General features: G+C 41.1%; 1 protein-coding gene across 1 annotated transcript in view; it reads right to left on the bottom strand.

Moving 5' to 3' along the window:
- The window catches only part of ADGRL3 (adhesion G protein-coupled receptor L3), a 713779-nt gene that overhangs the window by 585963 nt on the left and 111224 nt on the right, over window positions 1-16592 (bottom strand). The window contains exon 4 of the mRNA XM_084829694.1: window positions 8459-8568. Within this exon, the coding sequence (XP_084685820.1) occupies window positions 8459-8568 (110 nt within the window). The remainder of the gene's footprint in view (window positions 1-8458; window positions 8569-16592) is intronic.

Here is a 16592-nt window from a genome sequence, read left to right as displayed (position 1 = left end):
GGCACAGGCTAGACCCCTCTTCGAGTGGAAAGTGTGCCATAGGACGGTCCCAAGTCAAAATGAAGCGGAGAGACCATGTTGAAAATCTCTGTCAAGGTAACCATGTTTAGCTTTGAACTGTCCTAGAATTTCATAGAGCCTGTAGATACTGACCATCAGCTATATGATTTCTGAAGAGCGTAACCATTAAGCTTTTGCCGTGGGATTCCCTGCAATGAAGATATCTCACTGATTTGAGTGTCCAGTGTTAGACTGCCTGAGTGTGTGTGCTGAAGAGACCGAGAAACCAAACAGCATGTTCCTGGCCAAGCCAAAATCACGCTACTACCATGCTCCTGGAAGCTGCAATAAACTGTGTAAGCTGGGAGACCCAACCTGATTGAGAAGAAAAGAAGATATTAAAGTAACTGTCTTAAAAAACAGTGAGATCTGTGTAGCTGGCTGGCTGACGCTGTCAGCGATGTTACAACTTTAAATTAAGACTGTTTTCCTGTTTGAGACCCCAGCGAAAAAAGCTGACCTGAGTTATTTGTTGCCTGTGCCAAAGCAAAGATTTGGCTGCCCTGTACCTCACCGTGTCCTGTTTTGAGCTTGAGATTTACAAATACAAACAAACTGGGAAGCTTGCCTTTGAAGTCCTGCAAATCACCTCACCACCTCCTCGAAGAAGATTAATGGGTGCCTGAAGAATGCAAGTATAAGGCGATGCCCATCACCCCCCAGCGTCCTGAGTTTCGGCACTTTGCTTTCGTGTACGAGGTTAAGGGAGAAGAAAAGAGGTGTGTGTGTGTGTGATACTGTAAATCCCTGGCTAGCTTGTCTAGTGATAGATAGCCTCGAGAGCTTTTCCCCTAACTTAGCCATGCAGTTTAAAACTGCCTTGTAGCTTTAAGTTTACTTTTGCAAAAGAGAGGGGATCATAGTCAATTAGCTCCTTCTCTCCTTGCAAAGAGAAAGTTTTGTTGTTTTTAATGTTTTTGAAATAGCTTAAATTGAGATTTCTATCTCGACCCATTGAAAACTCAGAAGCACTGGCAATGTGTTTACAAGCTCCCTAGTTCAGACAGTTGCTTCCCCTCTGCAATCTTTGAGCAACCGAGCCAAGACAGTAGGAGGGAGGAAAGAAAGTAAGTTTTTAGAATGTCAAAGTCTGTATGAGCTTATCTCTGTCAGCGTTCTCAGAGCAGAGCCAGGGAGAGTTACCCAACTCCCTGGCCGCCTGCTGGTTTAGCCTTGGTGGGTAGAGAGGTTGGAGGATGTCTGTGAGAACCTGACAGAAGAGGCAGAGTAAGATTTAGAGAGAGGTTGCCCAGGTTAAAGCATCATGGCTGGAGAGTTGAGCCGTGCTGCTCTGTTTAGTCAGAACTCTTGCGAAAAGGCTAAAGGCCCTTGTCTATCAAGAGATCTAAAAGGGGTGTAGGGCCACACTTTCCCCTTTTTAAACTGATGCAGAGGTAGAGAGCCTTTGCTAGAAACATCTCGTCTTCATTGCCCAAAGCCTTCTCTGTTTGGCTCCATCATCGTCTAGGCTTTTTAGAGACACTCTGCACATGGACTAGAATTTTGAATTGTCAGAGACTTGCCAGAGACAGTGCTGTGAGGCATTTCATAAACTTAAACTCTCATTGCTGTAGACTGTGTGTCTGTGTTTGTAGTCAGCTCAGTGTACAACAGGCTGAGTTTGATCTATGACTTTTAGATTTCCTTCTGCCAGAACTCATGCAGCATAGAGTTGCCGATGCAAAAATGGTGACCTAGAACTCTTTGCGTGTGTGGGTATGCCCATCCCTTGATTTTAATAGGCCCTGAGCATTCAGCCAGAGGAGCATGCTAGATCTGCTCCATCATGCCTTACCATGCAAGAAGTATTTTCCATTCATTGTATTAAATTGCAAAAAAAGTTTGTTGTGTGTATTTTATGATTTCTTAGATATCATAAAATATATGTGATATTTGCAGATGTTTTATTGTTAGTTGCAACTCCAAATGATACTGAGTGTGGTTCCCAATGGTTGACAGGGAAAAAGACAGAGACAAGTAGAGAAAGACAGAGAAATAGAGAAAGTGGCAGACAGATAGAGAAGGGGAAAAAAGAAAGAGGAAGAGGCAGGAGGCAAAGAGAAAGAACATTTGTAGAGAAAAAGCGTGGCCATAGTTGCCCCCAGGGTAAATTGGAAGCAGCTGATTATGCCTAGAGCTTATTACCTGGGGGTGAAGTAGCCACAATAATGTAATAGTTCTTTAAGATGAGAAAATGTGACTAGAAGAGAAAAAAGAGCCTATCCCAAATGTGCGTCATTGGGACTAGTGTAAGGCAGAAAGGTTTAAGTAAGTAAGTTTAACTTGCAGAGAAGACAAGTAAAGAGACAAGGCTGGTGCATAGAGCAGAGAGTTTTATATAAAAAGTTTAAAACATAATCTGCAATACAGGCAGATCAGCAAGAGAGAGAGAGAGAGAGAGAGAGAGAGAGAAAGAAAGAAAGAAAGATTTCTCTTCCCAAACAGTGGGAAGAAGTAATAGCCTGCCTTTGGGCTGTTGTCTGTTGAGTGTGATGAATCACAGCGACAAGGCTCTGTATGTGCAAAGTGAGAAAATACAGCACCTAAGAGGGGAGTCCCTCTTCGACCCGATTTCAGACTGGTTTCAAAGATCAGGGGGTGATAAAAGTGAGTAGTTGCAATAATTCTGACTGTTATTGGCTGCTTTATAATGTTGTGTGCTTGCTTATATGGCTATCGCATTTAAAGTGTACATTGAAGTAGATGTCAACCCCCTGGTGATAAAACAGCAGGGCAAAGAAAACTCTGCCCTCTGGGCAAGACTGCTAGCGGCCTTTAATCATCTGAGGGTGAAATGTATTGGCCCCAGGAGCGTAGCCAAGTCATTTGCAGTGTAAGAGGGGCCTAGAGTCCACAGTGCTTGCTTAAGTTCATTATTGTTGCAATTCCCTTGCTAGTAACCTCTGAGCCTTCTGAGCATATGAAAATGATTCAAAGGGCAGATAGCGCAGTCTAGCACATTCCATACTAATGAGTGAGAGTGTTACCAAGCACTCTGCCTGGGAAGCAAAGTCTGTTCACAGGTGGCTGTGCTTGAGAACTAAACACTTCTAGCCTATGCTGAAAATGAGCGCTGGGGGTGCTTGCTAGTGTTGTGCTGCCTCATGGGTAACATGTATAGTATAAAACCCATTTAGCCCAATGGCTCGTAGTTCAGAGAAGCTGTCTGATCCAACCATTGGGTACACCTGTGTGCTGTAAGTAACCCAATAAAGTCTCCTTATAAAAAAACAAACAAAAAAAACCCTCGCTGGGATCCCAACACACAAGTGGGGCTAGAGCGCCTCACCCAGTATCAAACCCTGCTGTTAAAAGCCATGAGGGCAGGTATAAAGAAGTCAGTTAATATGACCAAAGTGTCTAAAGTGCTGCAAGGTGCCACCAAGGCCCCAGAGCGTACTTGGAGCGTCTTTTAAATGCCTATTGCCAGTATACCCCCCTCGACCCAGAGGCCCCAGACAATATGAAGATGGTCAAGATGACCTTTGTAGCTCAAAGCTATTCAGATATTAAAAGAAAACTACAGAAGCTCGACGGCTTTGCAGGAAAAAATCTGACAGAATTTTTGAAAGTGGCTCAGAAGGTATACGTGAACAGAGATCAAGAAGAAGAAGAAAAAAGATCGAAGAATGGCCAGAAAGGCAGAATTAGATGGCCAGAAAGGCAGCGTTAGTAGAGCAGCGTGGTGAAAGACTAAGAAAAGGTAGAGGCCCAAGAAGACGTAGACGAGGAAATAGAAAAAGACCCGGCAGAGGCAGAAGATTCTTAGAAAAGAACCAGCGTGCCCAGTGCGGACAAGATAGACATTGGTGGCTTGAATGCCCAAATAAAATGAATCAAATACACCAAGGAGAAAACCAAAGAGGCCAGAATGGGCGAGGGAGGGAACAGCTTGGTTGGCAACCAAACTGGCAAAAGCAGGGGTCTGTAAGAATGTATGAGAAAGCCCCCTTTATTAGAATGGCTGAGGCCGAAAGTCTTAAATAGGACAAACCGGGCCCCCTTAATCTCAGCCCCGGGGAGCCCCTAGTCACTGCCACTGTGGGGGGCCGTGACATTAACTTCATGATTGACACTGGAGTGGCATCAAGAGCAAGCAAACGTTAGCCTTAGACAAGAGGTCCAAACACTAGGGAAAGTCTTCAAGCCCAGCGTCGCTTTGTCTTAGAAAATAGGCCCCAATTCCCATCACGGAAGTGCATCCTTTCCAACCATGAAAAGGTTTAACATGAAGTATGGGTTAAAGAATGAAAAAATGACCCTTTAACTCCCAGATGGAGAGGACCAAAAAAACTGTCATACTTTCCACCCCCACAGCCGTAAAGGTAGCTGAAATTAAACCCTGGATACATTGGACTCGAGTCAAGAAAGCAAAGGGTGGGGGGGGGGAGTGGACTGTAGCTAAAAATCCTTTAAAAGTCATTCTGAAAAAACAGTAAGAAAACTCAGGCTAGACCCTACTGTGGGCGCACCTGGAGACCGCCCACCCGGCGTACGGTCAGACCTGCAACTGGAGAGAATTGAAGAAGGGGACTAGACCCTACTGCAGCTAGCCAGGTGATAGCTGCCCGGCGTACGGTCAGATCCCAAAGAAAACCAGACACTTTGATCAGCACTGGCTGATAGTATAAAAATTAACAAGTTAGCCTGCGCCTTAGTCAAAAACATAAACGCCACCTCACGAGCATTGTCACTATTAAATAAAAAGTTTTGTATTGTGCTTTGCAGACTATTATGAGCATTCGCTTATCAGAAATGCTATAATTGTAATGAAATTATGCATTTAAGGGGGGAAATGTAGTAGCAATGTAGAGGGTCAGACTAAGTGGCCTCATGCCTCATGTTCTTGCTAAGCTCTTTCTCTCTTGAATATATATTTTTTGTAAGCTGACGAGATGCAGGAATTGCTTATCTTGTCAACAAGGCTGAGGTCAAAGTGGTATATATCATGTTCTCTGCTTATCATGCCCTATAACCCATTTCCTGTGTTATAAACAATTGTGCTAGGAGAGGAAATGCTAAGTACTGCAAACCCACACGGGAGAGCGAGGAGGAGCCTTTTTCCTATGTGTCACAATATCTGTAAAAACAATTTGCTGATGTAATTCGGGGCTTTTGGCACTTTGGAAGTTATTCCAGCCATAAAGCCGGCGCGTTAATAAAGAAGAGCTCTTTTTCCTTCACTCCGTGGTCTCTCTGACTGATTTCTGCAACAAAACAATGGCCCAATTCATATGTAATCATTAGAAAATTATCTGTGTTATTGTGAAGTGCAAATCAGTCCTATGAGTAACCTGTCAGGATCTACATGCCAGTGGTTGGCAGGGTAGTTGCAAAAATGGGTGTGGCCAAAGCTATCCATCCATGCAGAAAAGCACAGCCCATTCATTGTCTTTCTCAGTCTCTTTCTCATACCCCCTCCCGATCATTAACCATCTTGTGGCTTAAATTAATTAACTTTCCCACATTCCAAATCATTTTTCACCTTCCCCCAAATCATTACCTCCTTCCAGCACTGACATAGCTCTTTTAAGATATATGTATGACATTGCCCTTTTAAGAAGCACTGCCCTTTTAAGAAAGTCTAAGCAGTCCATTCTCTCTCTCTCTCTCTCTCTCTCTCTCTCTCTCTCTCTCTGTCTTTGGAGATAACAGCCCAATGGCTGAAGGAGGGGTGATACTGATAGCAGGGTAGGAAAAGCCTGCTAAGCTCAGCTTCATAGTTCTCTTGTTGCCTCTCTCTCTCTCTCTCTCTCTCTCTCACACACACACACACACACACACACACACAGAGTTATTGCTTTGCCTTCAGGTTTTGCGGCTATAAAATGGGACCACCATCCTCTAAATCAGAGGTAGGAATCTTTTTCAGGTCATGGGCTAGTTTGCTCCAGGAAACCACCCTAGGGCTGCATGCCAGCAATGGCTATGGCCAGAGCCAAAAGTGGGTGTAGCCACCCCACTCTCTCTCACTTTTCACACAGACACACCATTCACATCACTCCAACCATGCAATACACACACACACACACACACACAGCCTTAGCCTTCAATCCATGCAGATCAGCTGAAGAGGAGTATATTTCTCAGTGGCGAGCAGGAGAAAACTGATCTCTGATGAGCTGCTGATAACAGCTTCTCCCTCCCTGAGGAGAGGTGCATGGCCTGGGGAAGAAGCTGGTGGGCTGGATGGGGTACCCCCTCCCCCAGGCCAAAAATGTCCCATGGGCTGCAGTTGCTCCATGGCTGCTCTGAATGGTTAAAATGTAATATCATGCACAGATGTATCTTATATGTATTTGACTTGCCTAGTAACCTGTGGCTTGCTTTGCTACTTGTGCCATCTAGAACTATTGTCCAGTAGGCACCTTTAGTTCCTACTTTCTACTTCTGGCACAGTTGATTATGGATTGTGTTGGCCCACCATTGCCCAGAGCTTTGAGATGCCAGACTCCCACTCGTGCACAACAGTGCCCCTGTGTTCATCTCTGAAATGTTGAAGGGTATGTTATTAGGTGAGAGCCAGTTCTCACACTCATTCTTGTAGAAATCCCACAAGTGTGGCGGGGTACATGCATAATCTTGCATATACAAAATCCTTCGATTGTTCTACATTTAAAAAGGGATGGCAGAATTGGCCTGAGAAAATTTATATAGAAGGACAGCATAGATATGGCACACATAAATAAATGTGGGAACTAGGCAGATATACCCATATGCTGTGCCATGTATTAAGATGGCATAAATGGAGCAAAATGTCCAGATGCCTCTTCTTTGGAGAAGGTCCATTGTTCAGGGATGAGAGCATATGCTCTGCCCATGCAGTGGCTGGGATTCAACCCCAGCATCTCTCGGATCTGAGGTGCCAGAGTCAGAGGACGCCTCCACCTAAGAGAGAGCTGACAACACTGGGCTAGATGGCCCAACAGTGTTGTACTAAGGTAGCCTCGTATGCTCATGCATAGCTCCCGCCACTGTGCATACAAGAGCCCTAGGGAGCATGTGAACCCGTTAAAAGGGTGGAGCTATCTGTTCATCTTTCCAGTCGCTCCTCAGCACTCCCAAATTCATCCATTCCACGTAGAGAGAAGTCACTGGTAGAACAAATTGTTACTTCATATATTATTCATTTTTTAGCTTTATAGTGTTTCACTGGGAGTACAGAGCGCTTCCCCTGCTGCTATGAACAGCAAACAGAGGGACAAGTTCATTTTCTACGATCTGACACTCCTTTCATACAGAGAATTTCTAATACATAGCTCTACCACTGCATTCTTAAACTGAAATTTAGCACTCAAAGGGGCTTGATGAAAGGTCATTGGTTTAGAAATGTATGATTCAGTAACAAACATCATAGTGCTATTTCTCATAATTTCCATTTCTATTTGAAAATGTCAATAATATATACCACTATTTGATAACATGTATTTACAATGAGAATAATGCTTAGTGTTCATATAATACTTTTCAGCGTTGAAAATACTTCACATAAGAAAAGCCCTGCTGAATCAGACCAAAGGTTCACCCAGTCTAGCATCCCATTTCCTGTACTGGCCAATGAGATGTTTCTGGAACCCTCCAAAGGAAGTAGGGATATCGGAGAAATCCACAATGGAGTCAAATACATTCGGACTTCTATGAATTCGACCTGCGGATTCTGCAGCAGATTGGCTTTTTCTGAGTCGCGCAGAATCCATGGACTTGCGGACTGGCTTATTACTTTTTTTGGAGGGGGGGGTTTGCACAAGTGCACACTAGCACTAATATGCATTTGCAGACAAATGAAATTCTCGTACAAAACATCTGATTCCATCAATGAGTGGATGATGGAACAAAAGACGCCTGACAATCCACAAAACACAGACAGAATAGATTTAAGAACATCTGTACATCTGTAAAAGGGAGCATGAAAAAAAGCAATCCTATGTTGTTTTCAGCGTCCCAGAAACTGGCATGCTGAGGTCCACTGCTTCAGAACCTGGAGGTTAAATTTAGCTTTAATCTAAAATCTATAACAGTTATAGAGAGACTAATCCTCTATGATTGTATCTAATCACCTTTTAAACCCAAGTAAGCCAATTGTCATCACTACATCTTTTGGCATAAGGACTTCTCAGTTAAAACAACCCTATACAATAGGCCCCATTATTGTCCATGTTTTACAGATAAGGCTGAGCGAGACTGACTTGCCTAAAGCCACCTAGTGAGTTTGTAGCAAAAACAATGTTCAAACTAGGGACTTTCAAGTCCACAGTCATCCTCTTAGCAACTATGCTATGCCATCTCTCAAATTGCTACAGGATATCAAAGTGATCTTAGAATCTTTTTTTTTTTAAATGCACAACCAACAAGCTAAATCCTCAGTCATGCACAGCATAAAAAGCAAGAGTATACATACTGTAAGGAACACATTCATATTGCACTTCTAGGTACTTGTATGTTCCTGGACATGGGTCAGGAAACACATCGGGACCTGCTACCACTGCACACTGTGTCCGGTTGCTGCACCTGAAAGATAAAGAAAAAGAAGCAGACTAAAAATGGAAATACCATGGCGTGTGTGTGTGTGTGTGGAATATGTAGATTATGGATCCAAATAAACATTCAAAGTCCCCCATAGAGCACAGGGGTAAGTTAATAATGTAGGACAACAAACATTCTAAAATATTAATAAAAAGAACATGACTCAGACTTCCTGAAATTTGGAATGAGGGATCTCTGTGATGAGCACCATAAACTAACCAAATTCCAGACAGATCCATTGAGAAACGGCCAATATTCAACAGTGTAAAAATATCCCTTCTTTAACAAATCTCTTCTTTTGATGAACTCCCCTGGCCCACTGGACCTTCCCTTTTTTCCCTTGGTGCTTTAAATGCATCCCCAAACTCGAGGGAATTGTAGGGTCTTTCCCTTTCCTATTTCTGTGAACATCTGTTGTATCTTCAAGAGATTATTACCTTTTAAGATGCAATCCTATGCATGTTTAAACAGAAAAAAGTCCTACAACTCTCAGCTTTCCCCAGCCAGCCATGCTGGCTAAAGAAGTTGTAGGACTTTTTTCTGTTTAATCATGCATTGAACTGCACCCTTAGAGTCCCCATTTGTAAAAATTTGGACAGACAGTCTTTGCAAGCCATGCACAGTGGCTGATTTTTTTCTTCTTAGGGGAAATCTTTTCCCACAACAGAGATGGCTGCTGACGGAGTGCAGAGCCTTGTAGTTTATGTAGGAAAGGATTCTAGTGTGCATGTCTGTGTGGGAAGAACCCTGTAAAATGGGGTGGGGAGGAGAGAAGAAAACCTTGTAAAAATGGAGAGAGGAGAATCCTGTATAAATGTATTATAAAATCACAGTGAAGTTAAACTTTGCACTTTGCTCCCTGCTTTGGTTCATATAGTTCGGAGAATCCTGTTTTAAAAAAAAAGAAAAGGAAAACAAGTCCAGGGATCAACAAATGTTTGCTTTAAGATAGAGATGGGGAACCCCTTTCAGCCCAAGGGCCAAATTTTCCTGCACAAAAGCTAGGAAACTATTCAACAAGCAGTAGTTGGGGAAAAGGGAGTGGTGCGATGGGAAGGGGGCTTAGCCTTCTGGGGAATCCCAGGAGGCCAAACTGCCCCCCCCCGGCCTGACGTACTGCACCCCTGGTTTAAGAGAAGAGCAGGGCTGAAAGATCAAGGAAAAGTGTGGATGCATGCAGGGTTGTTGTTGTTGTTTAAACAAGCTAATCTAATTGGTTGCAACAACAGTTGGGAGAAGTTAGCCAACACTATGAAAGTAGGACAGGCTTGCAAGGGAGCTCAGTTCACTGAGCATGAGGAGGAGCCCCAGTGGCAAAGCATCAAAGTAAAAAGAAGTGAAGGATACATGCGAGTTAAGCACCCATGTGAGTTTAGCAAGGAAGCCAGGGCAGTCCACCCTTCCTTGATTTCTGCTATTAAATAACTTATTTTTGGGAGTAAACAAACCAAACAACAATAAAAAATGAACTATGAAGGTAGAAAGCCAGAAGGGGTGAGGGAGGCATCCAATTTATTGCACTGTCACATGTACAACTATGTGCCTGCTGGACACAAGTCATGTATGTGTGCTCACTGTAATGAGCTCCTGGCTCTCAGGGAACAAGACTGATCTTGTGAAACCAAAGAAGAGACATGGAGAAGCTGAGAGAGACAGAGAGGTTTATGGGCGAGACCTTTGGGGACATGATAGTGCCATCCCAACCTCAGAGTGACAGCTCCTCTGCAGTCATGAAGAATTAAGGTCTTGGGGAAGGAAGGCTTCACTCCAATGGAGAGGGAAATGTCCCCTTAGAAAGGACCCATTTTATAGAGGATGCACAGATATCTGGGGGCAGGGGGAGGGCGACCAGCAAGCCACTCCTAAAACAAGAAATAGGATTTATGTAACAGGGAAGGGAAAGAAGGAGGGATGCAAAACAAGCATCCAAATAAATAAATAAATGATTTAAAGTGACTCTCTAAACAATAGCATAAAACAGAGAGAAGGGAGTCTAATACTGATATGTTCTCTAAAGGTAGGTTAGTTCTTAAAATAAAACCTGTCTCTAGCTGTGCAGTCCAGGACTTGGAAGTAACTGTAGGCTTCAGTTCCTGACAGCTGGTTGCCAAGCTTCTACGGACTGGTAACTGGGGGAAGGGCAGAACCTTCCTTCACAATCTCTCTCCCCTTCTACCTTCTCGCAGGCCCACAGAAATAATCTCTCTACAGTGGCTCATCAGGGTCAAAAAGGGCTGAGATGCTCCCATGCCACCAGAGGGCTGCATTCTCACTCCATTCTATTGCCTGTCCCAACCCTCAAATAAGGGGTTATGGAATTCCAGAGGCTAAAATGGAGTGAAAAATGCCACTTTTTTCAAAACCTACCAATACCCTATACTTCTGAGACACAGCGCATAGTATACCTTCTCCCTGACAAACTGCTTTTCCAAACAGTTTGCTACAAACGGGAGAAATGTAGCTACAAAGTGAACCCCATGTAAAACAATGTGCATGTGTGTGTGTGCGTGTGTGTGCGCACACGCGCACGGACAGAAAATACCTGTGAAACTGCTGGAGGTCACTCATCAAACTTTAAACTCGTATAAATGAGCAATTTCTTGCCCATTCTACTTCAAAATTGACATGGACCATTCTCAAACAGACCTCTCCTACACTGCCAAGTTTCAGATCAGTCTGTAGAGCTGTTTTCTCAGTATAAGCCATAGAAACCTACTGTCACACTGATTTCTGATTATAATGGTGGAATGCGATTCACTCAACACACCCTTAACATTGTGGCCTTATAATACTGACAACTTCACATGACAATTTCCTTCCTCTTGGAAACATTGGTGAACACTCTGTAGAAAGTAGCAGGAGAGTCTGTGGGGCGTGTCTTTGGCAGGGGAAGGTGAAATGGGTACACTTGATCAGGGTTTAAGGTTGTAGAAGATTTTAGTTTTCACATTATCAGACATTTTTTACATAGCTAACAATACATCTTATGCATGGTTTTGAACTGCAGCAATGTTCTTTTGGAAGAACTGGAGTTGCACATTTGGCATATAGTTGCACATTTAAAAAAAGCCCTGATAGCATTTCTGGTAGACCTGGTGAAGATAGGTAGAGCTGGCCTCAGAGAAATCTGTATATCATTCTACCCCTTTCTTGTTTCTCAGCAGGTAGACCTGCGGAGTCAGGAGAAAGGATGGAAACTTGGAAAGACATCCAGACAATGTCTTTCCACCACAGTTGAAACCCTCAGTTCTTTCCTTGGCTTCCTTCACCCCTGTAATGGCCCTTGATGTAATGGCCATTACAGGGGTGAAGAGTATGGTTAGTGTGTGTGTGTGTGTGTGTGTGACCTGTTCAGCATACAGTAAATCCCTAGGCTCTGATCTCCATGCAATGCACAATAGATTCAAGTACCTTCACAACAGGGTTCTTTGTTGCTTCAATACATGACAAATACTAACCCCTAAAGAGTTTCATGGCAGACTGACCTGGTTCACATGACACGACAACCCATGATAAATGAAGCCATGGTGGCTTGTTATTGTGGCTTGTCATGTCATGCAAACTGAGCACGGTGGCTTAAGTTAGGGTTGTTAACCATGAAAAACCCACACTGAGAACCCATGGTTTGTTGCTGGGTTGTTGGCTGTGGCTTGTTTAACCCATGGGGTATTGTGTCATGTGAACTTGGGGCTATGGGTTGAGCATGGCTTGTCCCCAAAAGGTGCAGTTATTTGGCAAGAGTGGCAAAAGCCAACTTCTCCGCTTGACTCGCGTTCTCACTAGCTGTTTCCCACTCTCGAAGTTTGCCTGACAACAGCTGCAAGAGGGTCATCCCACTTCCCTGCTCCCTGCAATTCAGCGCTTCCCACGATAGCAGCAGGATGTTTTTTGCATGCAGCCAAGCTGCTGTTATCTGCACTGAGCGACCTTGGAAGAAGGTGGCTATATTTCCAAGTTCAGTTGTGTCTGCACCCTAACTGCCCCAAATAATTCCACTTCTCTACCCATGTTGCACCTCTCTCCAGTGCTCAGAGGCTTGTGCTGAAAAAGAATTCCTACGAAAAGGAATTCCTGGTGGGTGAAAAGCAATGTCTACTCTCGATGGATATGACAAGGGGATGCTGTTGCCAATGGTACAACCAGGTGTCACATCCCTCCTGTCCAGCAGAAATATAAGAAAATCTTTTACAAAATTTGTTTCAATTTACAAAAATTGAAACAAGATATAATATGCTTACAAGAAACTGATATTAAGGAAGAAGATACCAAATATTTAATTAATTAAAAAAATAGGTGAAGAGTTTATAACTGCAAGTCGAAAAAACAAAAATGCAGTAGTTTTATATATTAAGCCACATTTGGGGCAGGAATTGGTATTGTCAGATGAACAAGATCATTTTGTGGGAGTTAAAATTACACTGAAGGGTGTATCAACGTTGATTTAGGGGTTTATGCACCTAATGACCACAAAGTGGAATTTTATGAGGATCTCTTATCCAAATTCGCGGATCTAACTTTTGACAGTTGGTATTTAATGGGAGATTGGAATGGGGTGATTGCACCTCAAATTGATAGAATATCGGAGAAAAAAATAACGCGTAATCAAGGGAAATTACCTAAAAGTTTTTTTGAATTGATGGACAATTTGGTTTTAGTAGATGTATGGAGAGATAAAAATGGAAACTCAAAAGAATATACATATTTTTCAGAAAGACATAAATCTTTTTCAAGGATTGATATGATTTTGACAGCTAAAGAGCTTGCTACAAATACTGGCAAAATACAAGTTCTGCCAAGATCATTTTCAGACCATAACCCTATATCTATGTCATTTGTGAAAAGAAGCACTACTTTTAGATGGCGATTGAATGAATGAAATGATATTTCAAAATAAAAGTATTGTGGATGACACTAAAAAGAAATTGAGATAATTTTTTGAATTGAATCTGGACAAGGGAACAAATATCCGAACAGTATGGGATGCAAGTAAGGCCTATATGAAGGGTTATTTTATACAACAAAGTACACAACTGAAAAAGAAAAGAGAAGTTTTAGAATACAAAATATTCTAAAACAGATAAAGGAGAAAGAAGAATTCCTAAAAAAAAAAAAAAAAAACACCCGGGAAAGGCAAGTGTCCTCTGACAGATTAAATTACTCCAACAACAACTGTCAATGTTAACAGTCCAGGATATGCAAAAAAAAAAAAACTTTGTAAAACAAAGAAATTTTGAATTTGCTAATAAACCAGGAAGATGGTTGGCCTATAAACTTAGAAAGGAAAAAGAAAAGAAAACAACTGTTTAAATAAGTGAAAGTGGATTAGAATTAACTGATAATGTGGTAATTCAGAAAGCCTTTTATCAATATTATTCAAATTAGTTGTAAAGGACACGATATCTCCCCAGAATTAATGGATAAATATATTCATAAACAAAATTTACCAAAAATTACTAAGGAACAAAAACAAATGATGAATGGCCCAATAACAGTAAATGAAATGGTGGAAGCAATAAAAAAAATTAAATGGGGAAAACTCCGGGATCAGATGGAATATCAGGATTATATTATGAGAAGTGTGAAGAAGAAATTTTACAACCGTTGAAAAATATGATGAACGCTGTTTTAGAAAAGGAGGAGATACCGGAAACATGGAAAACAGCATATATAACGTTAATATGTAAAGAAGGACAGGATTTAACCTTGACAAAAAACTACAGACCAATCTCATTATTAAACAATGACTATAAGATATTTGCAACAATTTTGGCAGAAAGGCTCAAAAATATATTGCAAGAGTTTGTATATGGGTGGTTTCTTACCAAGGAAACCGATGAGAGATAATGTAAGAACGGTCTTGAATGTGGCAGAATATTTGGAAAAACATCCAGAAAAACAAGCAGCTCTGATATTTTTAGATGCAGAGAAAGCATTTGATAATCTCAATTGGAAGTTTTTAATTAAGACTTTAGAAGAACTGGACTTTGGAGAAAACTTTATAAAATGGGTGAAATCGGTGTATACTGATCAAAAGGCTCAAATAATTATAAATGGGGATTTGACTAAACCTTATGAGATATAAAGAGGAACAAGACAAGGTTGCCTGTTGTCACTGCTATTGTTTATATTGGTTTTAGAATTATTGAACAGAGATATAAGACAAGATGATTGAAATATAAGCTCAGGGCTTTTGCAGATGACTTGGTGTTTATGTTGGAAGAACCTTTAAAGGGAATTGAAATTTAAATGAAAAAATTAAAAGAATTTGGAGCAGTGACAGGGTTCAAAGTTAATAAACAGAAAACAAAAATTTTAATACAGAATATGAATCTTCAAGGAAAAAAAAAGGTGATGAATAAGACTGGCTTCCAAATTGAAAAGGAAGTAAAATATTTGGGAGTCCTTTTGACAAATACGAATTGTATGCTTTTCAAAATAACTATGTTAAAATGTGGAATGAAATTAAAAAGACCTATTAAAATGGGAAACATTACAACTATCTCTTTTGGGAAGAATTGCAATGATCAAAATGAATGTATTACCTAGAATATTATTTTTGTTTCAAATGATACCCATTATTACATCGGATTTACCTTTTAAGCAGTGGCAGAGAGCTATAACGAAGTTTATGGGGCAAGCAAAAAAAATGAGAGTTAAAATAAAAATCTTACAAGATGCAAAGGAAAGAGGTGGCTTGGGATTACCAGATTTTAAAACCTATTTTTCTGCCTGCTGCTTGATGTGGATGAAGGAATGGGTGACATTGAAAAACAGAAGACTTTTAGAACTAGAAGGACATGAATTGAGATATGGGTGGCATGGTTATTTGTGGTATGATAAAACAAAAGTGAATGTAGATTTTAATAATCACTATATAAGAAGGGCTGTATTAAGAATTGGGAATAAATATAAATTAAGGTTCTATCAAAAAATACCACGTTGGATATCTTCACAAGAAGCAATGCATAGAAGAGAATTTGATAGCACACGTAAATGGATAAGATATAATGATTTACTGGAACTGTCACAAGGGGTATATAAGTTAAAATCAAGGGAAAGCTTCTTGGAAGAAGGTCATGTATGTCAGTGGTTTTCATATTTGCAACTTAAAGAATGGTTTAAAATAGATGAGAAAAATTGTGGATTTGAACAAACAGAATCTGAGTTTGAAACAGCACTGTGTACAAATGATGAACATGTTATTGCTAAACTGTATAAATTACTGTTGAGGTATGAGACAGAGGATGAACAAGTAAAAGACTGTATGATAAAATGGGCACAAAATGTTGGTCATAATATATCAATGGAAGAGTGGGAAAGTATGTGGGGAAAAGATTTAAAATTTACTGTATGTACAAGTCTTAAAAAGAATTTTTATAAGATGATGTATAGATGGTATATGTCACCGTTTAAATTGTCTAAAATGTATAAAGGTGTTTCTGGAAAATGTTGGAAATGCAAAGACCAAGAGGGAACATCTTATCGTTTATGGTGGACATTCTGGAAACGAATACAGTCTTTAGCTCAAAGAATGTTAAAGACTACTATAGAACTAAAGCCAGAAACTTTTTTTATTGGGACTAACAGATAAATGCATAAAAGAAAAAGGGGGAACCCTCTTTCTCTACATGACAAAGGCTGCAAGGTTATTGTATGCACAAAAGTGGCTGCGGGATAGCCACGACATCATGTCCCCCGAACGATCTCTGAACGCAGCAAACTCTCAGTAAATTGCTCGTGGAGACACCCCAAGGTAGGGGGGCATAGGCTGCCCTCCATTCAGACACCCATACAGTATTAGTGGTACCACTCCCTTCATTGGGCTGCCCACCTGAATTTTAAGCCTGTTCTTTGAGCAGAAAGAAGTCATTCTGCATCCATTTCTATCTGTAAAGTAAATTAAACAACAATATTGCAATTTCTATACATATTAGGAAAAGCAGCTAAGAATGTATATAGTGACTTGGAAAATGAGCAAAACACTGTTTTGCATACAAAAAAGTGCTAAG

This window comes from Heloderma suspectum, chromosome 2 (assembly GCF_057233095.1).
Source record: "Heloderma suspectum isolate Gila_16-S chromosome 2, 16-S_ref, whole genome shotgun sequence".
Classification (NCBI taxonomy): Eukaryota; Metazoa; Chordata; class Lepidosauria; order Squamata; family Helodermatidae; genus Heloderma; species Heloderma suspectum.
This window is presented reverse-complemented; position numbering and strand designations above follow the sequence as displayed.